Source organism: Alternaria novae-zelandiae (genome assembly GCF_023758075.1).
Source record: "Alternaria novae-zelandiae strain BMP 2774 chromosome Unknown scaffold_3, whole genome shotgun sequence".
Taxonomy (NCBI): domain Eukaryota; kingdom Fungi; phylum Ascomycota; class Dothideomycetes; order Pleosporales; family Pleosporaceae; genus Alternaria; species Alternaria novae-zelandiae.
The window spans coordinates 959,276-981,715 of NW_026056963.1; the positions used below are offsets into that span (position 1 = coordinate 959,276).

The following is a 22,440-nucleotide window of genomic DNA, read 5'->3' on the forward strand; positions in this document are numbered from 1 at the left end:
CGCATTGATATACTTGAACAGGAGTCTCCCCTACGCGATCTACATATCTATGCTCTAACGACCTTAGGGCAAGATCGTTTTGTTACTGAGTACTCTAATTTGTTGGCTCGCTACTATCGTCTCCCTGATAATTACGCGCCACTGTCTGTTTGGGATGCGATGGCTTCGGACGTTGAGAGATATTTGCGACCCAATGACACGGACAGTAGGAGCCGGATACCAATCACTCCAACAGAACCAAGCTTTACCCAAAAGTCATCGGCACGAGATAATGAATCTGATTATCCCACATCTCTAGAGGAGCTTGCTAGAGACCTTGCACTGTTGACCCTACGCAGATCGTTACAGGAGATGGTCTCATCCACTTCGGTATGTGCCATTGAGCTATCATCTGAGAACGATGCTTCCTTTTTGAACAAGGTTAAGACTTTGATCGAGGACTACACGACGGCAGAATGGGATTGGTGGCCTCTAGCTCCTCGCGTACCAGATGTCGCACCTGGAGTGCCTGAAGAGTATCGCGTTCAGTGGAAGGTACGTGTGATGCCCCTGGTAGCAACTTGTACATATGGGGAGAGATCCTAACGTGTACAGCTTGGTGGAGTTTCAATGTACGAGATTGTGTCTTCAGTAGAGAAGAACTTGATTTGGTGGGTCATGCGCTCATTTCCGCATGATAAGGAACTATGCTCTTACTGTCGTACCTATAGCCCTGGGAGGGTCTCAAATAGCCCTGGGAGAGTCTCAAATAGCACTGGGAGAGTCTCAAATAGCACTGGGAAGGTCTCAAGGCGTTGGAATAAACCAGCGGCATTGCTCAGGGCAGCTGCTGGTGGATCCTCGAGAGCGAGTCAACGTTATACTCCCACAAGCACTTCCGCAAGTTCAGCACCAGTGGCTAGTTCTCAAACGGCTTGGAGGGTCCCCGGCAACGACAACCCTTTGGCGACTGGTAGTGCCAGGTCACTACTGAAAGTTCTCGAACAGCCAACCTCTGTACCGTCAAACACAGTCCCAGACCCATCGTTGCGCGTCCTTTTCGGTGTGCAAGGCTCGCGATGGTCTCTTGAAGTCGAACAAATCAGCATTACAGCTGCACTGAACGACCCGGCCTTTTTCCGCGAGCTCAAAACACGATATAAGAAGCACCGAAGTTGGATCAAAAGACTCATTTCACCATTCCGCTTTCGATTCTGCCGCTTCGTCAAACTCGAAAAGTTCGATACCGGACGCGTCCTATCCCAAGGCGACGATCTACCCGACTACCCTGGTGTCAGAGATGACTACGAATACGCGCCGAAACCAGGCACAATTCCCATGATATCCCCTAAAATATTCGCAGTCTGCCTCAAAGCGTGCGACACGAATTGTGATTGGCGATGGCTCAACCCATGGCATGATTGCGTGAGTCTACCATGCCGCTCATACAGACTAAACTGTATACCGAAGAAGAAAAGCGAGTTCGACATACAGTCCGACGACGCCATCGCGGTCGCCTGGGGACTGGAGGCCGATCACGCAATCTCCTTCGCTTTCATGGCGGTATATCACCTCGTCCCATTACTTGCTGCGTTCGGCTTCTGGATCTATTGGCTGATCAAGTTCCCTGGCGACTGGCAAAACGCTGCAGTACCAGTGCTGACTGTATTGGCAATCTTTGCAGTATTGTGGGTGCCTTTTGGCAAACATCTTGGAATAGTCTAGCTCTGACCAACAATCCCGCGTTGCTATAACCCACGTCTCTTCCATCGCTTAATACCAGGTAGATAACGCTCTCTGATAGAGCACCATCATATGAGGAACGGCATAGAGTAATTGTCGGGAATCTCAAGCGACATTGGCATCATGCGCAGCTGGTGTGGGATCGTAATGCAGTGGTATTTCCACCGCATGTGCCCCTTAATTGAAGTGCCCCAGGCCCGTTCATGCATACAAAGACCATGGTGATCTGTTCGATGTACCGCCACACCTAAGCGATCACACAACTGCACGTCGCATAATGTTACTGGGGTAGTCCAAGCACGGCGCCACCAATGCTCGCAACGAGCCCTCCTAGCCGTCTTACAACGGGAAACGAACGCGTGGGGGCACCCGAGCCGAACGTGCATGAGTTAGGCGTATGCGGTGGCTTTGTGTGCTGCATGCAATAATTCATTGGGACAACGTGCATGGCATGTCACAGCAGTGTCACCGCGGAGCTGGTTGGAACACGTGCATCGGAGCAAGGCGATGATAAGATAACGTCTTACTTGCGTTCACCCGCCACCCACGCCGAAACGAGTTCGCAAGGTATTGAGCCGCCGCAGCGTTTCCGGCATGTCGTTATTGCCGCTCTCGGTACGCGTTAATCGGTAAGCCGCGTAATCTCGGTTCTCTTGGAGAAGAGTGTCGATGAGAGTGAAGTCGCCAATGACACACTGACCCGAACTGAGAAGCTCCATAGCGTCGGCATGGCCAGATTCGGAGGATGCCGGTAGTAAGGCGTCTTCTTCGTTTTCGGGATCCATGCCAAAGTCTGACAGCGTATCGGTTCGGTGTAACACACCTCGCTCCTCATCATCGGCATCCTGATCTCGGTTCGCGTTGTCATTCGTCGCCGCTGCCGTCGCTGTCGGTGCCGAGTCTGACGTGGCTCGGGTGGTAGTGGTGTTCGGTGCACCCCCACCAGCTGACAGTTTGGCCAGTTTCTTCTTCAGCTCCCGCCTCTTGACGTGTATCGAAACCATGACAAGCTGCAGGAACAGGATGCATATGTCGAGCGCCCCGAGCTTCCACTTGCTCGTGGGTCCCTGCTGCCCGATAAAGTCTATCATCAAGCCGCCGTGCAGATAGCCTCGGGTATCTTCGCCAGCCGATGGCGCGGGATATGTAAGATGTAAGAGGAAATTTACTCCAAACGATATCAGGAGTAGCGGGAGGAAGGGCCTCGGTTCGTCTGGTGGGCGGGTGACGGTCGCGGTGTCGGGGATAGGCGTCAGCAGGAAGGCATGTGTAAGTGCCTTGAACAGGAGCCAGAAGAACGAGCAGCTACAGAAACGATTAGCGCAAAGTAGCAGCATGTGAGTGGTAAGCGTACTCCAAGTGGTAGAGCGTGATGAGTTCCAGGTAGACGATCATGTCCAATTCCCGCAACAGCTCGCCCAGCATCTGTATGCGCTTCCTCTTCGCATCCAATTTCCGCTGCTTGACCTGCTTCTGCTTCTCTCGCTCTTCCGCCTCTTCAAAGCGGGCCAGCGCATCCTCTAGATCGGCCAGGTGGGATGCCGCGGTATTGTCATGGCGCTGAGTAGCTCGAGACGACTCGGCCTCATCGTTCATGGCGCAGCGAGGGGAGTTTGCCTGTCGCCTCGTCTCTCATTGAAGGCGACGTGGTGGTTTGGAGTGGATAGAGATGCTTGACCCGGGCTGTCGTGGTTCGCGCAGCTTTGGTCATGTAGTTGTAGGCACCACTCGCGCGCATCGGGCCTGGAACATCAGGAAGGGCCGATGGCCGAAGTGGTGAGATAATCGATTGCTCCGCATCTTGAAGCCATACACAACCCACTCTATACCTGATATAGCGCTTCCAGGGCTTCTGTATAGCTTCAATTTGCGCATTCAGAGCTAGCGCAGTCTTCTAGATCTGCGGGTTCATGTAACGACCCTGTCATTGTACACTTCTACCCACGCGACACCTCCGCCGCCTCCGCATTTGCATCTGCATACCACCCACCATGTCTTTCGGACCACCAAACAGCGCGCCGCTGCCCTCTTCTTTCGACGAGAATGCGTATGTAGACTCAGACATCCTTCTAGCCAATCTTGAGGATTACATAAGATACACCTACTAACTACGTCATCCAGCGACTTCTACAATGAAAACACCCTCGACAAGATATGGCGCCGCTTCCGCGAAGAGCCCCTCGTCCCCCTCGGCTGCGGCCTGACCGTCTGGGCCATCATCGGCGCAACCCGATCGATGCGGAAAGGCGACCACAAGGCGACCAACATGTACTTCCGCCGACGTCTATATGCCCAAGCCTTCACAATCGCCGTACTGGTAGCAGGAAATATGTACTGGCAAAAGGACCGCGTGAAGCGCAAGGAGTACGAGAAGCAAGTTGCGCAGAAGGAGCGCATGGACAAGAGAGACAGGTGGCTGAGGGAGTTGGAGATGCGAGACGAGGAAGACAAGGCCTGGAAGGACAGGATGGCTAAGAAGGCGAGGGGAGTGGGAGAGGAGGCCAAGGGTGTGACTGACATGGTCGCTGAGAAGACAAAGGAATTGAAAGATCAGACTGTCGGAAAATAAACCCACAAAGCCACGGAGAACTTGACCATCATGAGGAAACCCTCGATCAAGAGAAGGGACTGTGAAGAGATGCACTGCGCTTCTTGTCACGATTCGGACGACACACCTTCGTTGTATATACACCACATATTGTACGAGCATGACCTGGGAATTTGGAAGCAGTCCGTCTGTCACTACACGAACACCTGCGCTTCACGCGCTACGGGGCTGTGGTATTAGCCACAGATGCAACCTTTTGTAACATAAAACGATGAAACATACCCATCGAATATTTCAGGAGTTAGTATCATGTTATTCACCACTTCGAAATCACATTCAACACTTCACTTCCACAAGATCAAGCGTGGCAGGCACTAGTCATGAATTGTTCATCACTCTACCTGACGAGGCAGATCGTGCAAAGCATGGAATTCAAGATTGCTCTTCATTCAACGCGCTTGAAGTGTTCGTCAATCTATTTATCTGCCTTCTACCACGACCTCTAGTATCTTTCCCAAGACTGCTAAATATCTAGATAGCCATGTCCACTACTCCAGCAGAGAACAACCCCTGCTGCACGAAGTGCTCCACACCCCGAACCTACTCACAGTTCATCGCAAACCACACATCGACCAAGCAACTAAACCTATTCTCAGAACAAGACACATGCGCCATCTGCCAGCTCCCCTACGGCAGCTCGAACCTCGCCCTCCAAATGCTCGACAAGCCACTCGCCATCACCAACCTCCCCGGCTGCAACCACATCCTCGGCTCAGCCTGTATCCACCAAATGAGCCTCGACACTTCATCCGGCTCTTCGCGGCGATGCCCACTCTGCCGAACAGAATGGTGGCAACAACCGGAATACTATACCGACAACGTCAGCGAGAGTGACAAGTACGATATCTCAGAAGCCATAGCTAGGTGTTGGCAAACCGACTATAGTACAGCGAGGTATCATATATATGGGGAGCCGGAGTACGCTGCTGTGTATCCGCCACGCGGACTGGATGAGCTGCAGCAGAAACTTGATTTTAAGAATAGGATTGGGGATGCGGTTACGACAGATGTGATTGAGAAGAGGATTCAGGATCTGAGGAAAGAGTCTGTTGTTGGGTTGGGTGAGCTATCTTATGATCCGTATAAGGTTCTGAGGGGTAACACGATGGTGGACCCGTTTGCGTTTAATAACTACCACCTTCGAGTACCGGATTTGGGATTCGCTATCTTTAGGACGCTGGTTTCGTCGCGGGGGTTTCGGTTTCTGGAGATGTATCGTGACGCAACGCGCGGAAAGCATAAGGATGGGGATGTGGCATGTTTGGTGGCTGTTGAAGAGGAGTGGATGGAGATGTTTCCGAAGGATGAAAGACAATGGGTTAGATTGATACTTAATGTGCTGTGGATAGCAGATCTGGATGATTCAGAGGATGCAGAGGGTCCAGAGGATCCAGAAGGCCCAGAGGGCCCAGAGGATGAGGTTCCAAAGACCAAGCGCAGGTGGAGGGTGCTGTTGCGCAGGAGAAAGGTCCGTTAGTATGGCTGTCTGTATGTGTGAGTCTTGCAGAGAGACGCAACGATCAAACGATTTTCATCATTGTGAGTATGCTTATTGACAACATCTCAATATGACCTCGAGATTGATGCATAATAATCAGTTGTGAATCAAGTGACGTCGCTCTCCGCGCGTGTGAGTTGAGTTGACGAGGGAAGGCATGGGCAACTAGCGCCGGAAAATGCCGGTCGAAGTCTTGGCAAAGGACACGCTTACGTCTGTGTCGGCGCAACATTGACAGCTCCGCGTTCACTCTTTCCGAATCAGCAACGATGAGGGTTCTTCAAGGCTTCGTTTCTTCCCTTTTACTTTCGGGCGCGGCTATTGTCTCCGCAGCTTCCTCATGGAGCTTTGAGGATGCCACCGTGACTGTCACCAGCAAAGGTGCTGGTGTTGGCGGAGGTTCAAAGGACAAGTGAGCTTGAGCTTGCGTTATGTGCAATTATTGCAGGACTAATGAGCATTTAGATTGAGTCCTTTGACACCGCTGGGCAAATCTGTATCGTTGGGCGCAACGGATACATTGAAGCTTGTCCTTACAACCCTCGATGGAAGCACCGCGAAGCGACCTCATCAGGCATTCCTTACTCTGACCGAACCAACAACAGGTTTGGAAGAGTCTTTTGTGTTCAATGTAAAGGACAGCGGCAAGGGAAAGGTCGATTTGGTAGGTGAAGCGTTGCAATGGCTGCCAGCACAGCTAACACATCCAGTCTCACAAGGACCTACCCCACCAATTCTTGACATCTGAGAAACCAATTGTCGCATCGATCGTCATTGGATCATTCGGCTCTTCCGCGCCATACAAGAGCAAAGCGTTCGACCTCGCCGTCACCCGCGACCCCAGCGTTCCTCTCAGCGTCCCCGAGCCTCCCGTCCGCTACGCCGCCGAATCTGAGATCCACCACATCTTCAAAGAGGATGCTAAGTCTCCACCTAAGATCATAACAATTGTGTTCGCGGCTGCTGTTGCTGCTGCGCTGCCCATTCTTCTCGGTGTATGGGCTACACTGGGCGCGAACACCAGCCACCTGAGCAAGGCTCTGGGCAACGCACCCGTGTCGCACGGGCTGTTTTATGGCTCTATCCTGGCGATGGAGGGTATTTTCTTTCTCTACTACACCACCTGGAACCTCTTCCAGACTCTGCCAGCGGCTGCTGTCGTAGGAGTTGTTGCTTTCCTGAGCGGTAGCCGGGCTTTGTCTGAGGTCCAGGAGCGGAGATTGGCTGGACAAAGATAAGCTGAGCAGACTTTGGGTATGTTCACTTACTTCAAATACAAAACCTCGCGGCTATGAGGGAACACAAGAGGGGCAGAATATCACTGTAAGATCTAAGGATGCGCGGTGGTGTAAAGAAGACTATAACATGCATGCGCAGTCATCTGCCATAGAAAATATAGACTGTGGCCGTTGCGACACTGGCAAATTTATGCGTGATTGCTGACCTAATCTCGTATTGTGTCCTAACCTCGTATAGGTTCGCTGAAATCATAGCCTCAAATTCGGGGGCCGTATGTATACACTTAGTGCGATTGGCTGCCGTGTTTTCCATGTGCAGCCTTCTTTTCGCAGCGGCTTGGAGAAGGCGCAGCTCCGCTCAGCCGCAACCTGCACCTGCTTCCCCCATCACTACAACACATCGATATTACCTACCGCCAGCTTTTCCGAGTTCACCGCATACATCATCCTGTAGTCGCATCTTTCGGCGTTCCAGTGGCCATGGGTACTGTTGATGATGTACACAAAGGAGCACAAGAGGCGCAAGGCTGGGACAATACTTCGACCTCTCCATACGCGGACGAAACTCTTGTTGAGGACACACTCTCTTCCAACGGAGATCAGATCGATATCAAGGATTGGTCTGAATTAGACAGGGGCTCACATATCGACTTTGGCGATGAAGAAACTCTGCCTATCGTGCAAGGTAAGTCAACACCTGGGGTATCGACTGTACCAGTGAACCTGACCCAAACATCAGGTCGATTCCTTGGTCGAGGAGCAATGAGTGACGTCTATGAGACGACTATACAAGGCTACAAAATTGCTCACAAGAGAACACTCTTCAGACGTCGCATTGGAGAGCGAGAAAGAAAAGAGGTCGAAATACTGAAGCGATTGTCTCACGTGCACATCGTACAGCTCATCGGAACATACGTCCAGCGAAAGCATTTGGGTATTCTCCTGTACCCAGTGGCTACATGCGACTTACACACCTTCTTCGAAGATGTCGAGGCTTGGTCCAAGGTTGTAGCTGCGGATGAGAGTGGATCATCCGGGACGCGACGTGGCTCTCTCGACTCCGACGTGAAAACTCGATTAGAGGCTCTCCATTATGATTTCCCAGAAAGTGGCGGAGGTAGCTGGGCGTCCATTGTTTATTGCAGGATCGGCTGCCTTGTGTCCGCAATCGCCTATTTGCACGAGAAGCAGATTAGACACAAGGATCTGAAACCATCTAACATACTTCTTTCGGCAGGTCGATTGTGGTTGACAGACTTCGGTAGTTCAACAGACTTTACACTACTTTCTCAGAGCGCGACGGACAATGAACGCGGAACCCCCCGTTATTTTGCTCCAGAGTAAGCTTATTGACAGCGCATCTTATCCAGCAAGTACTGATCAAACCGTTAGAGTAGCTGCATGGAAGCCAAGTGGACGAGCAGCAGACATGTTCTCTTTGGGTTGTGTTCTCCTCGAAATCCTCTCCGTGCATAGAAGAGGCTCGCTACAGCTCTTAAGAACACATCGAGGAGTCGACCCTGCCTTCCATGCAAACACAAAGCATAAGTCAACGTGGCTGGAAACTGACAGTGAAGATTGCACCCGCAGAGAAGACTATTTGGAATACGCGATCAGCCGCATGCTTTCAACGAGACCCAAACGCCGACCAAAAGCTATCGAGCTTCTGCATGGCATCGTAGCCTACGATTCGTACCGAAATGAAGGATCAACGCCATCTGTCTTTGGCCACTGTTGTAAGAGGACATTGGTTGCACGAAATCTTTATCATGACATGGTAATAGATGCTGCAAGAGCTGCAAAGCGGATAGGAGAGCTCGAAAGACGGCTGGGTGAGGCTAAGAAAAACAAAACTGGATATGAGCCGCGAAGAGACAAAGCATTGGAAGCGTTACATTTATCACATCAAAGGGAGCTGGAAAGAGAGAAAGAAGAGCAGGGTCGCCTGAGGCGTGCATGGCATAGCCATTTTGCGCAGTTGCAAGCAAACCAAGAAGTTGATTTCATGCAATGTCGGAAAGAGCTTGAAAATGAAATGCTTCTTCGTCACAAGGTTGAGGCGCAACTGTTGGGAGAACAAAAGCGACGTCGAGAGATAGAAGAAACGATTGCTGATAAGGCACGAGCGCAGATTGCAACGTTTACAGATTCGAACGAATCCGAAAACCATATTCCGAACGTAGAAATTGTGGATGCCGCCGAGACAGCACTTAAGAAAAATCACGATGGGCCCAGCGGGAACGATTTGATAAATCAGTATTCTATTCACGAGCACGATAAAACGGCTTCTACGGCTGACAGCGGTGCGGATTGGTTTGCGACTGAATGGCTAGGCAACCAAGCCGAAGTTTCCGATCGCCTTCCGACAAGCCATGACACAACACTCCCTGAAGTAAATGTACGAGGCACCATACCAGACATACCGAAGTTTCAGCGCGAACTCAAGGAGGACCTAAACCAAGTGGAAACGATCGCTGGTATCCATAATGATGTGGATCATACTCCGACACGTGTAATGTTGGGTGTGCCTGAGAAGCGGCGAAGGCGCCGAGTGCCAGAGATTCGCGTCACGTACGATATGCACAGTTTCAGTACAGAGAAACTATCAAACCAAAGTAACAGGACTGAAGCGGGTAACGCTTCTAGTGACAGTCAAACACCTAAAGAAGAGTCTCTCCGCGTTCCTGAGAGACGCAAACACCGTAGGAACATGAGCGGTGCCAGTGGTGCCGTGCAAGCTGGTCAGATAAGCCATACTGGGGATTGAGAGGTCTCAACTGCATACGATTTTGTTAAGACGCATCCATACTTACTGCGTCTCACGCTGATACCTCTTCCCTACATCCAGGTCAGCAATCCCTCAGCATTCTCTCGTCCTATAATTCCCTCTTCAACCATCTGCTCCAAAACCCTCGGTACATCCGCAGTCCTCCCCTTCCAAGTATCCTTCGTCATCTCCGAACCACTCGCCACCGCCTTCAGTATCTCAGCCACAACCGCTTTGGCATCCGCCGTGCTGCGCACTCCAACCGCACCAGCTTTCTCCGCATAGCTCCTGCCTCCTCTGTAGAAGACACCAGCATTGGAAACCAAAGTCGGTCCACTCTTCGCCCAAGCAGGCTTCGCGCCCTCGAAGAGCGAGATGCGGAAGCGGAAGAGATCGGTGTCGCCCCTTGCTATGAAGACATCGGCCAGTCGTGACGGGGATAGGATGGATGTGTAGGGTGCGCCGGACAGTTTGGTGAGCAGAGTCTGGGTCTGCGTAAGAGCTGTCCATTGGATATCGACGTCTGTGCTGAATGTGGGTTCTGATGGGGTATACTGGGTACCATCTGCTAGTGCTGAAGCGAGGTCCATGAGCGCGTCCGCATATGCGGACTGTACGTTGATGACTGCGAGATCGGGAGTGCCGTTCTGCGTCGCGGTTTGTACTAGACTGCTGAATATCTGCTCTACGGTTCCCGCGTACTCTGTCGATGTTGTCCTGTCACTACGGTATTGCATTTCCGCCACGCTAGCTTGGAAATTGGCAGCCGCGAGTATTGCATCGTCTTTGGGTGTTGTTGTCGCTTCTTCCGGCGCGGATATGGAGAGTGTTGGGCCTGCTTTGGGCTCATCGTCGGCTTTCGGAGCGGGAGACTTTTCGATGAGGTCTATGAGTGTTGGGATCTTGTTTGTAGCTGTATCTATTCCGTCCTGTGCTTTCTTCTCTATACTTGATAGATCTGTAGCGGGGTTGTAGAGACCTAGTAATGTCGTTAAGGTACTGAGTTGTGCTGTGCAGGTTTCGAGGATGCTTGTTGGTGTGAGCGGCTCTTCCACGGTAGCCCAGTCTCCTGGTGCTTCAGAAGCCCCCGATTCGGTCTCCATGTCTTGTTCCTGAGTCTCCGCTGGCTGTTGACGTTCGCCCTCCCAAGCCTCCTTGTACTCTCCAGAGGCCTCGATCTTGGCAATCTCGGCCTGCATCTGAGAGTACTCTTGCTGCTGGCTCTCTAAGCATTTTGTGAGAATATCGAACGCCTCCTCAAGCAACGGTCTCGCGTCTTGCTTTCCGGCTGCTGGTGAGCTGGCTTCCAAACCGGCCTCTGCTAATGAGGTAAGTACTTGCGCAGCGTTGAAAAGAATGTCGGTATTTGTGGGGTTTAGTGAGATGGCGTAGCGATGCGACATCAAAGTCTCCTCTAACAGCGCAGTCCTGTTCCCGAAATGTGAGATGATGCGCTCATCTTCTGAGATGGTGTATTGTAGGTTCGCTCTAGTACCATTAGCATTGAGTGAACAAGCAGGCACCTCGACGACTCACTTGTTGTAGGCAAGATCGAATGATTGAGGATGACGCTTTAGGCCCTCATTGTACGCATCTATCGCTCGGTTAAAGAAGCGAACAGCCTTCGCGGCGTCCCCTGCGCGCCATTTGCCTGCCGCCTGTTCGAATTCGTCCGCAGCCTCAAGGAAGTCGTTCTCAGTCTCCGGCTCCGGCGGCTTCACCTTGCCCTTTGGCTTCGGCTTTAAGAATTTCTTTGGCGGCATACTGATGATCGGACGTAGTAGTGAAAAAGTTGATGCAGCGGTAATCTAGAAAGTGGTGTTGTTGTAAACTCAGGTATGCGCAGGTAACCGATGTTCAAGTGGCAAATTTGCGCAATTGCGTCTGACGATTGCTAAGCAATTGTAGTGTAGTGCGCAGAAGACGACTTCCAAGGTTGTGCGCAAGCCTTGATATAACAGCACCTGCTACCAGTGCATTCCTTCCCGACGTGTTGGCTGCACCAAAACTTTCTGATTGATCGCCCCGCCCCCACTTGCCTCAGCCTCGCGAACGCGACTCTCCACGCTTCCATCACAATTACTTCAACTTTTCCACGTCAAAATCATCCCACAGCAATGTCTTATCGACCAAGAATCCATCTGCATCGAACGAGACCCCTTCTTCATTCAGCAGCTGCAGCTTCGAATCCTGGTTCTGGCCACTGGGTGCTTTCTCCCAGTCACCCTTGTATCCGCCAACGAACTGTTCAATCAGTACTGGTACTCACACACAGATAATGACAAACGTACACCAGTACTGGCGATACACCGATGGCATGGTACCTCTGGACAGAACGGGTTGACGCGCAGCGCACCACCCACCGCGCGAGGAGAGCTGTTTAGAGCCTTTGAGATGGCTGCATACGTCGTGACGCGACCCTCTGGGATCATCTGAAGGGCTGTATAAACGCGCTCCTGGTATTGAGTAACCTTCTGCTGTTTCGACATGTTGACAGTTGAGATGTGGTTGCATCGACGCGTCCTCCAGCGATGTTGGTTGATTTGGCGCGCGATCACGTGACGTGCTCTCAAACTGACCAACCAAGTGTCAGGACATGTCAGCCACCCTGATCATGTGTGCTACAGATCTTTCAAGCAGAAGAGATGGCGAACGCAGGAGGCAATTGCAGCAAGCTTATAACACAGCAAATCTCCTCGCCTCAGAAGGCTCCGCCGGAAGCTCTTGTGAACACTGCAAAATGAGCGGAGGTGTGTCGAAGCGTACTCTAGAAAAAAGAAAAGAGATCTAAGGAAACAAATGCTTATGAGACGCATCACGCGCATACCAGAGAATGGTACTACAGGACATATCCTTGACCGTTGTCTCAGTGCTTACGATCGCTCACATTACGACCAAGGAAGTCCCCGTCACATCCCGGAGTTCCAGCTCTCCAAGAGACTTTCCGTGATCAAGAGGCACACAAGATACGCAATGAGTCAACGCCGGCATCGGAGCCTTTTCTGAGGATGATATAGGGCATACGAACGAACTGTGTGGACTCACCCGTGTGATCGGCCTCCTCACTTCGCACAACACACTTCAAAAGGATACACGCCCGATGAACGGCGACTAGCAGCGTTGCGAGGCGTTAATACTAAGAGTCATACTCGCCGACTGCCCTTTGGTCTCACAAGTGTCTCCGAACGGCTCAACGACCAGCCCGATCCAGTATCTTTAAGTTTCGCACTAGACAATCATCATCACTCTCGCACGGTCACTTCGCAACGACTTGCTCAAGATTGGTACCGCAGCGGGCCGAGCTCCACCACAGCTCACAGGGCTATACAGCACCTACGCCAGATGATTCGCAGAGGTTGAAGTGACCGCGCCGTGCCGCCCTCCCTTACCTTCTCTGCTCGATTCAACTAACGGGTGCGGCCAGAGCATGAACCTGGACGGGGTCACCATGGCTGATGGGCCCGCAGTGGTCACTGCCTTACAAACGCAGATTGTCACCGAAATATGTCATATCTTTGATCAGTCGGCGGCTATCAAGAGCTGGTGTTTGGATCGCAACCAGCAGCCTAGGTGACTAGAACGGACCTAGAAGTCAGGCATTGCGACATCAGAAACTAGTAACGTCAAACTATGTCTGGCACTGAATGAGTTTTGGCCAGATGTTCTAGACTCGACGATGCTGACGTATGTGTTGAGGTGTGCAATACTCCTTTGGGTCCACCAACAACACTACGACCACCCTTCAGGTGAAGTGAACAGGATATCAGCATCTATGCTGATTAGGATCATCGGAAAATCACATCGGTCAAGCTTCGTGTCGCAATCATGGATGGGTAGGTGGTTTGCGCGGATGAGGCCTATGAACCCCCTGCTTGTAGCCGCTGCAAGTGACAGCGTTGAAAGCCGGATTCCATCTCTCATTGGCAGTCGTCCTTCACCAGACTCTTCTCTATTCAGTAAGGCGTCGTCACATGACCGTCAAGTGCGGTGGCTACCCGTTTTTCTCACATTTCTCACATTGATGGCGTGCGAATGAGCGTGCAGAACAGGGATCACCAGGTGTAGTGGGATTAAGCGCGACCTGGGCAGTGGGACATGGCCGACAGAAAGCGGCCCTGCCCCCGAATCGTGGATGAGACCGTTGCGATTAGCAGAAGAGGATATTTTCGCCATCGTAGAGAAGGGTCAAGTTGTAATGATCTTGATGGCTCGCGACCTACGAGGCTTTTGATGCGTTGTCAAAGTGGCGAGGGCGATCGGCTGCTCAGCCTCAAACTAAGAGCCGAGTTGCTGCACTTAGCCACATCTCAGCTTGCCAGAAACGGGCCTTCCGGCTGGACGGCATAATGCCACAACCCCAGAAGCGCATCTGCAGGATTTTTCGCCAATGCATGAAAGTGGTCACGAGAATAGCAACAAGAGTTGCAGGAACCGTTGGACGTGCATTCGCGAAAATCGCTCAGAGCAGCATATGACTCTTCTGCATGGGCAAGCCGCCTGTTGCCCTGCGGGTCCTGATTGAACAGCCAGACAACCCTCGACGGTAAAAGGCTTCTCAACGAATGTGCGCTCTGTCCTGTTCAAGACAGGTGCATGCGAGCTCCGAGTGCCTGTATCGGTCCTTTTCGAGTGCGATAGAGTATTCGATGGCTGATCATCGCGTGCTTTGGAACAGCTGAGGATAGTTGGAGGCATACTATTGCAGCTGGAAGCGCAGTTTTGCAAACGAGTATCGTCGCGACTTGACGGGCGCACATATAGGCCTCTCGCTAAGCTTGCAGCCTCAGCTTCTCATGATGCCAGCCCTGTCACGAGACGAGCGTGAAAAATTGATAGCAAACACGAGGCTTCTGGTAAGGGTTGCTGAGTATCTGAAACGGCATCAAGTTGGTGGGTAAACGACGAGTAGGGGTAACCTGACAGCCAATTGGGCATTCCGCTTGGCTGGCGCCGCACAAGGTCTGTCTACGAATCGTCACCCACCATGGCCATCCAGCAACTCAACTGGCTGCCTTCTTTCATCAAGCCAGAGGCCTCCACCCGCCTATCCAAGCGCAAGCGCCCGTAATAGCCCACCATGTCTCCGTGCCGGACAAGCCCAACTTCGCAAGGCCGCCGGCGCCGGTTCTCTGCGAACAAGTCTACGCGTCGTGATGCGTCCGTCGCGACGTTATACATATGCAAGCCTACGCACCCCGCAACCGCAACAAGCGTCGAATCGCTCCTAACCAACAGATTGCGACGTTGAGCCTGCCAGAAACACTACACTATCGCATCAGCCAGGCCTACCTCGTTTGAGCATCTGGACTGGTCCTCCGTTCTCGACACGGCTCACCCGCGAAAGCCCCACTGAGGCGACTTAGGGTGCAAGCCCCGCGCTTGGACAGTCGACCCTGAGGGTGGAATAGACGGGACGCGCGAGTTGCCGTTGAAAGCACGAGTATAATATCACTCGTCGTCTCGTTGCTCCTTGTACGCATCGTTGTCGATTTTCCTGGTCCCAACTGCGAATCCCTGCACAGCCCCATCTCGGGCTTTGCCGCTGCGCCACACCCTACGATCTCGGTCCCGCCGATAGATGTGGCACACGAGAAAGAGTCGCAACAACTCACCGTAACTCTGCACGGGGACGTAGGACTGCATGTACCTTGTGGCTGGATGACTTATATTCATGGACTTGCAAACTCACGTCTTTGTAATATTTCCGAATCGCCACCTCCGTCCCGTTACTCTAGCCTTCCCGCCATCAGCCGCTCGTACATCACGGCTTCCCGAGCTGAAACTGCTGACGGTCCCAAACCTTCGACTGTCAGGTTACCCCACGTCAAAGCCTTCGATTTCAAGGGTCTCATAGGTGGATAAGCACATGCTTTCATGAATCTCTCGGCGTACACAGGGTTCCGTTGCACATCTACCCGGGCTACACAAGGTTACCCGAAATGGCTTCCTATAAGTCACACTACCCTCCCCCAAGGAGGACAGAGGACCGGGCGCCAACTACTCGGTTGCCTCAACGATCTGTCACCCCTACCACAACCACCTCACAACTACCCACCCCAGGCCAATCTAAACTGCAAAAGAGGAGGCCTTCAAAGGACGAAGAAGTGAACGCCAAAGTCTCGACGAGTCAACAAGGTCCCGCACAAGCACTTAGCTCGCGTCAAAGGAAGACCAGTCGGTCTACGCCTATGTTCCCTCAACACCCGAGTATCGCAAACTCGAAACCCTCACAACAAACATCGACTTCCCGGTTACCAAAGCTTGAAGTTCCTCCAAGCATACGCACACCCTCGCTCGCCTCAGGCTCTTCTGCCTCAACTATCGAGAGTCCTCGTTCGAATGTGCTCAGAAGGAAACAAACAAGTGTTGGGTCTGCAACTGGCAGGCAGGTTACGCGGATAAGAGACGGCTCAATTTCATCCCAAGATGATAGGCAATTAATGGAGGGAATACCCGGAGGATACAAGGATCCTTTCTCTGAGACAGTTCTGGGTATTTCGATACCGCCATCATCCAACATCTTCGCTCGTTCAGAGGCTCAGGTCGATTCCTACAGTAACCCACTCTACGACTATGAGATCGGCCCTACAGACATACTTCCTCTCCCAACACCGCAGTATGCACTCTCAGCGACACCTTCGTCTCGCTACACGGATTCCCCTGGACCTTTCAGTGTCTCCTCAACTCCTACATCGATGTCGTCTTATTCTCCTGGTACAACACTATCGCGAGCCTCGAATCGGACACGGCAGGCGAGTCCTCTGCAGAGCAGACCGCCAGTCACCCGACACAAGACTCCGGACGAAGTCAGCACTCGTCATCCCCACACACTCTCCACCGTCAGAGAGTCTTCCACCTCATCATCATCAGCAGCATCCACCGTTATTACTGATGGCGCGAAACACAAGGACGTCCAGTCACCTAACGGTCTCGCTACCCTGCCGCAGAGTCCTCGGACGTCTGATGTGATTCCAAGAGCAGAAGAACGACCTCGCACGCAGGCGCCCCCGGAGTTCGCTCATCTCGCCGATCAGTCGCCTGCGTCAATGCCAACATCAAGGCGACCGTCAAGACCCAGCAGAGATGGTACACCAGAATTATCGGGGCTCCGTGGCCCATCCCCAATCATCCAGAGCAATATGCTCAACTTTCCATCTCAACACAAAAGAACCGCTTCATCGGAATCTAGGAATGGATTTACTGCTGGAAGATCTAAAATTAGCATTCCAACCAAACCTTCTTCCCGAAATCCCTCGCCAAATCCTTCCTCAACATTGCCAGCAGCTACCAGAGCCCCAGTTCGTGGACCGACACCCGACGTTCAGCAAGATCGAAAGCCACGAAGGACCAGCACCGGACCAGCACCAACACCAGCGCCCGCTCCAAGCCCAAGTAAATCCTCTAGATTTGGGTTCTTCACGCGTCGTACCAAAACCGAGCCTACCCCATCAGCGAAGTCTGAAAGCAAGCTTCACAGGAGAGGGCCAGCTGCAGGTACCGGTCACGAAGGATATGGAAGATATGCAGTGAGAGGTCGAAGTGGAAGCTCAGTCAGTACAAACAGCATTGGACGATCCGCCAGCGCCGGAACAACTTCTGAGAGCTTGGACAAAACCCCCTCAACTCGCAAAAGTAGCATGACTAGCACGACCAGCGGTGAGATGGACGATTTCTTCCTCAATCGCCTCGCTCCTGTCGTCATCCGAGGTACCGGCACTAGCTCAGAGCTGTCTCGAAGCCCCGAACCAATGCATTCTACCAGCAGTCTAGATGTTTCGGTTGGTCATGGATTGGAACTGAACAAGACAGTGAGCAACACATCGCAATCAGCCCTAGAGAAGAACCGGCCAACATTGCTGCCTTCTGCTATGCCCGACAATTCACGTAACGGATCTCCAATGAAGAAGATGACTATGGGATTGCGAAGACCTTCCGAGAGTGATGACGATACTAAGAGGTCCTTCCTACCCTCCATGGCCTCGAAACGGACGTCACGAGCTCTACAAAGCGCACAGGGCCCTAGCGCACCGTCAGGGTCGAACAGCCGGATCACTGGGAAGATCCGCAAGAACTCGATAAGCGAGACAGGCGCTGATATCAAAGAGGGCTCTTGGTTGAAGTCGTCCAAGAAAGGTAAGGCTGAGAAGGAGGCGCCGAAGCCTTCAAAAAGATGGAACTTCTTTCAACGTGCCCATGCCGGACCACGCGCCCCAACACCAGCTGCGCCTACCGCCAGCCCTTCCAACCAAGCAACTGTTTCTCGCTCCGTCGCACACTACGCGTTGATGGACCAGTCCGGGCTTGAATTGGACGACATTGAGCAGTTGATGCAGGAGGTCGATGAGGGGACTGAGAGCGCCCTCTCCGATGACGAACCAGGAAGGAAAGAGCGAATGCAGTCCATGCTTCTCCCACCTAAACCAGTGTTGCCATCTACCCTGACAGCACCCCGCTCGGCTTCGCCCAAGGTCTTTCTACGCTCTGAAGCGCAACAACAACCGGAACAGCAACAGAGCAAGTTGAGTATCGACACGAATGTTCGATCCGTTTCCCGAAACTCTGAGCGCTACTCGCTGGGTGACCTGACCCCTGTTACGGACCTTTCTCGACCCTCGTCACCGTTTCATGAACCTTCGCCGATGCGCGACGAAGGCTCTGCGCCGCCGCTGGATGTAGCAGTTCCCTCTCACATGCCCGAGCCCGAGCAAGAGCCAGTTCACGATGCACCCGCACAAGAAGAATTTGTTCTTCCTCAGAATCTTCCATCACCTGGTCCGCCGCCTACGAGCCCACCCCCTCGACCAAGTCGCTTGGCGCAAGTTGGCCGTATCCCTCAGGTCGTATCTAGTCGTCGTCAGGCACCTCGCCCGTCTTCGCGTTCGTTCTCTCGTCCTTTTGTGTCGAACCAACCTCGTCCAACAGCTCCCCCACGAACATCTTTCGATTCCATTGGATCTGTTGTCGCAATTGCTGGTCCGGTGGAGCCATATCCTATTCTGCACGGTCTAACCGCTCTGACCCATGGATCGGCTATCGCTACTATTAGCCCTATGGAAGATGAGGCCAATCGTCGGAGCGAGTTCTTCAAGTTCCCACCTCGTAAAGACTCCGAGGTATCCTACTCAAGTAGCTCGGGTATCTGGAGCTTTGCACCTGCTGCTGGTACCGCTGTCGTACCGAGTCCTAGCGCGCCGCTCTCAGACGATGAACTCTGGAACGAGTATGACGACCTGATCGATCAGGTGCTCTCGCCTGTCACCTCTCGCACGAAGGAAGACAACAACAGCCTTCGCAGTCACCCTTCTCTCGAGCCAATGCCTTTGAGACCCAAAGCCCCGCGCAACATTTCAGGATCAGACAATGATGAAGTTGCGAACCCCTCACTTCATCTTCGTCGCTCTCGTCTACTTGCTGTTTTGCACTCGACGCAGTCACCTACGTCGTCGATCTCTTTCTCGGAGTTCATCTCTGACTACGGCGAGCGCAAGATCAGCGTCATTGACCCTGTTACTGGCAGACTGAGCTTACCTTCCAGTCCTCAGCTATCGGCTGGGACTGCTACAAAGCGTTCGACTCGCTCCAGTCTCCCAGCCTCGTTGTCGCAGAGTGCTCGACAGTCCAAAGCCACCATTGCTTCAAGGTCCAGCAAAGATCGCGACAGTGCCAGCACCACCCATTACCGCGACACACGCATGATGGACATTGCCGAAAGCCAGGCGGACGGGCTCTTGTCGATGGCAAACCTTCGCTTTGGCGCTCTCATGACAAGCAAGTGGCTCTCGTTCGGACGCGTCTTGTTCAGCCCCGTGCACTTTGAATTGAAAGACCCAAGCGAGGACCGCGTACTTGTCATCGATGGTCTTGGCAAAGACTGGTCTTACTACTGCGCACTCACATACCCTGAAGCGACTGTCTATGACATGGGCCCCGATCCATCACCCACTGCATCAACCGAGGGCGCTTCTGAGCCATTGTCAACACTCAGCAACCACCGTCACATCTACCACCCCTCTCTCGGCAAGGCCTTCCCGTTTCCCATGCACTTCTTCGCCTGCGTCGTGCTTCGCTTCCCCACTGCACTTCCCTCGTCGGAACACCGCTTCATCCTGTCTGAAGCCAAGCGCGTCCTTAGACCTGGTGGGTACCTTGAGTTCTCAGTCCTTGACATGGACCTAGTCAACATGGGCAACCGTGCTCGTCGCGCTGTTCGTGGGCTTAAGATGAGGATGCAAGTCGCAGATGAAAGCATTTCGCTTCGCAACATCAGTGACGAAGTCATGGCTGGCATCGGGCGCAAGGGTTTCGTTGAGTGCAATCGCTGCGTTGTCGGCGTTCCGGTCGCCGGCAAACTACCTAACCTCGATGACGTCAAGCAGAACATCACGAAGAGGAAGGGCAGCACAGCCAGCTCTTCTAGCAAGACAAACAACATGCCTGCACCAAAAGGTCCCAAGCCTGAAGTATCCTTCTCCGATCTGCTCAACGCCACCTCGTCCTCCGATTCGAACGATACCGGCATCACCGACATGGTGGCGCGCGTAGGTCGATGGTGGTACTCACGTTGTTACGAGTCGCTCGTCCTACCTGAGGCCGGCCAGCCTGGCGCCGCTACTTCCGGCAACCTTCTGGAGACCAGCATCTGGCGCGACCAAAGCCTCATCAACGAGTGCGAGAAGCGCGGCACTAGCTTCAAACTCCTCATCGGCTACGCGAAGAAGCCCGAGGTAGGCGTCCGACGAACCGTCAGCGTCTGAACATCATCTTCAATTCTTCTGAGCTGCGCTCCCACAGTCCTGGTGGCTATTTCCTTCACTACTACTCATAATGAGTTTCTTGTATTTATGGGTTTCACTGGCGTTCTGCTGCGTTCAAGCGTTTGACTTTCCCTTATACCCTCGTTCTGTTCTTCTTTCACTCAGCTTGCATAGCAAAATGGCGGCTTAGCATTACAACAACAACAACTACAAAGAACGGCGCAAGCCTGGACGCATCATCACGACAACGACACGCACACATCTATGTAATATCTTCTTCGACTGGGTTGGTACATGCTGGCATTGTGTAGAACAAGAAGAGAAAGATGTGATGATTGTTCTATGTAAGAGGGAGGAAGCCCTGTATATATACTACTAGGGCGACGCTAGTGGGTGAATCACGTGATAGGATCCTAACCAACACATTGGGCAACATTCGGGGGAATCGAAAGTCAAGGGTGGTTTGGTGGAAATAATACCCAGGGATGTCGATATGATATGAAGCGCTATGTAGATACGAAATCACGGTCGCTGATCAATACGAAGAATGAACATTATCCAAGCTCTACGTCATATGTAACTACCAGTGACACTGCCAACGGTGCCTGCAATGGTGTGAGCTTCGTGCTAAGGTCTCCTCCACGCATTCACCGCTCGGATCAACAGGGACAAAGATCTACACACTACCCGCAAGATCTCCAGTAGTAGTAGTCAAAATCATAGGAACGCCGAATCCTCTCCAAGGCCCCTGACCCTCGAATTCCAGGGTATCACTGCATAGGGCGAATGCAGTGAAGGAATGCGGACCACGTTCTCGACTAGATGAGGGGTGATGTTGATCCTCGTCTGCGGCATTGTGATGTGCTGAAATGCACTTACCCGAAAGCTCTTGACCAATGCTGTCCATTCTGTCGCTTACAGAAGGAGCCCTGAAGGTGTCTCTAGTGCCGACGCGAAAGCTAGAAATAAGGTAGTAGAGGGTAGGGTGCTCTACTACTACAACAACAACATAAAAGTAATATTCTAATAAAATAGAATTAAAGTAGAGACTTTTAAGAGCAGCTCTACTTTTTTTTAAATTTTAAGGAAGATGTTGTTGTACTGCATCTTTGTTACGAGGTAGAAGCGAGCTTCTCTTAATTCTAACTTTCGCGTTGGCACTAGAGGGTGTTTTGGGGTTGTTGATGCACTAGCGGGTGAGCTAGTACCCGCACTCCGCTGATCACATCCCGAGGTCCACACCTGCGACCAGCGGATGATCCGCACGGCAGCAAGCAGGCTGGTTCCGCCTCACCCGCAGAGAGATCGACTAGAGCGGACTGCCACGTTCTGTCAGAAGGTGACATCGTGCAGCAAACGCGCAACATTCAGCTCGGCCAGATTGCCAGGCCACGCTGATCACACTGCGCGTCTACCCTGGCCATCTTCCAGTCTTCATCTTTACGAGGTTCATAAGCGATAGGGTGAATAGCGGGTACCATTCGAGCAGTGCGATTCGAAGCACTGCAAACCTGCTCTAGCTGTACTTCCTCATAACAAAGAACGCCGCAGCTATGAAGTCCTAGACCGCCGAGCATGTCTAGGTCACAACAACAGAACATGATTCCGCGTCAACACGATACGGATGAAGACCACGCCAACATCGGACTGATTCACTAGTGCCGGCCAGTCCGAACAACACTCCGGCAGCTGCGCTGTCCCTTCGCTTATGGTTGCTTCTTCTTCCCAAGGTTTCTATCCACATCGGGGAGATCTGCCGACATCATCGCATCCGCCATGACTCGAGCTACCCTCAGAATCGTTCTCAAATTCGTGGTCTGACATCATCCGCAAATGCAAGCACATGCGTCTAT

General features: G+C 52.5%; 8 protein-coding genes across 8 annotated transcripts; 5 read left to right on the forward strand and 3 right to left on the reverse strand.

Annotated features, from left to right (window-relative positions):
* Positions 1–2,255: 2,255 nt before the first annotated feature.
* Positions 2,256–3,318, reverse strand: J4E88_002292 (uncharacterized protein; the record flags this gene model as incomplete). The annotated part of the gene is made up of 2 exons (XM_049395957.1): positions 2,256–3,027; positions 3,077–3,318. The coding sequence occupies 2 exons, from the start codon at positions 3,316–3,318 to the stop codon at positions 2,256–2,258; spliced, it is 1,014 nt and encodes a 337-aa protein (XP_049258361.1).
* A 395-nt stretch (positions 3,319–3,713) lies between these two features.
* On the forward strand, positions 3,714–4,291 carry RCF1 (Respiratory supercomplex factor 1, mitochondrial; the record flags this gene model as incomplete). Its single annotated transcript, XM_049395958.1, has 2 exons — positions 3,714–3,769; positions 3,844–4,291. 2 exons carry the CDS (start codon positions 3,714–3,716, stop codon positions 4,289–4,291), a joined length of 504 nt encoding a protein of 167 aa, XP_049258362.1.
* A 520-nt stretch (positions 4,292–4,811) lies between these two features.
* On the forward strand, positions 4,812–5,807 carry J4E88_002294 (uncharacterized protein; the record flags this gene model as incomplete). The annotated part of the gene is made up of 1 exon (XM_049395959.1): positions 4,812–5,807. The coding sequence occupies one exon, from the start codon at positions 4,812–4,814 to the stop codon at positions 5,805–5,807; it is 996 nt and encodes a 331-aa protein (XP_049258363.1).
* Positions 5,808–6,097: 290 nt separating this feature from the next.
* On the forward strand, positions 6,098–7,066 carry J4E88_002295 (uncharacterized protein; the record flags this gene model as incomplete). Its single annotated transcript, XM_049395960.1, has 3 exons — positions 6,098–6,240; positions 6,294–6,492; positions 6,539–7,066. The coding sequence occupies 3 exons, from the start codon at positions 6,098–6,100 to the stop codon at positions 7,064–7,066; spliced, it is 870 nt and encodes a 289-aa protein (XP_049258364.1).
* Positions 7,067–7,546: 480 nt separating this feature from the next.
* J4E88_002296 (uncharacterized protein) lies at positions 7,547–7,937 on the forward strand (the record flags this gene model as incomplete). Its single annotated transcript, XM_049395961.1, has 3 exons — positions 7,547–7,550; positions 7,575–7,751; positions 7,894–7,937. The coding sequence occupies 3 exons, from the start codon at positions 7,547–7,549 to the stop codon at positions 7,935–7,937; spliced, it is 225 nt and encodes a 74-aa protein (XP_049258365.1).
* A 1,967-nt stretch (positions 7,938–9,904) lies between these two features.
* J4E88_002297 (uncharacterized protein) lies at positions 9,905–11,596 on the reverse strand (the record flags this gene model as incomplete). Its single annotated transcript, XM_049395962.1, has 2 exons — positions 9,905–11,321; positions 11,370–11,596. The coding sequence occupies 2 exons, from the start codon at positions 11,594–11,596 to the stop codon at positions 9,905–9,907; spliced, it is 1,644 nt and encodes a 547-aa protein (XP_049258366.1).
* Positions 11,597–11,912: 316 nt separating this feature from the next.
* J4E88_002298 (uncharacterized protein) lies at positions 11,913–12,322 on the reverse strand (the record flags this gene model as incomplete). The annotated part of the gene is made up of 2 exons (XM_049395963.1): positions 11,913–12,077; positions 12,125–12,322. 2 exons carry the CDS (start codon positions 12,320–12,322, stop codon positions 11,913–11,915), a joined length of 363 nt encoding a protein of 120 aa, XP_049258367.1.
* A 5,259-nt stretch (positions 12,323–17,581) lies between these two features.
* J4E88_002299 (uncharacterized protein) lies at positions 17,582–20,587 on the forward strand (the record flags this gene model as incomplete). Its single annotated transcript, XM_049395964.1, has 1 exon — positions 17,582–20,587. The coding sequence occupies one exon, from the start codon at positions 17,582–17,584 to the stop codon at positions 20,585–20,587; it is 3,006 nt and encodes a 1,001-aa protein (XP_049258368.1).
* Positions 20,588–22,440: the final 1,853 nt, after the last annotated feature.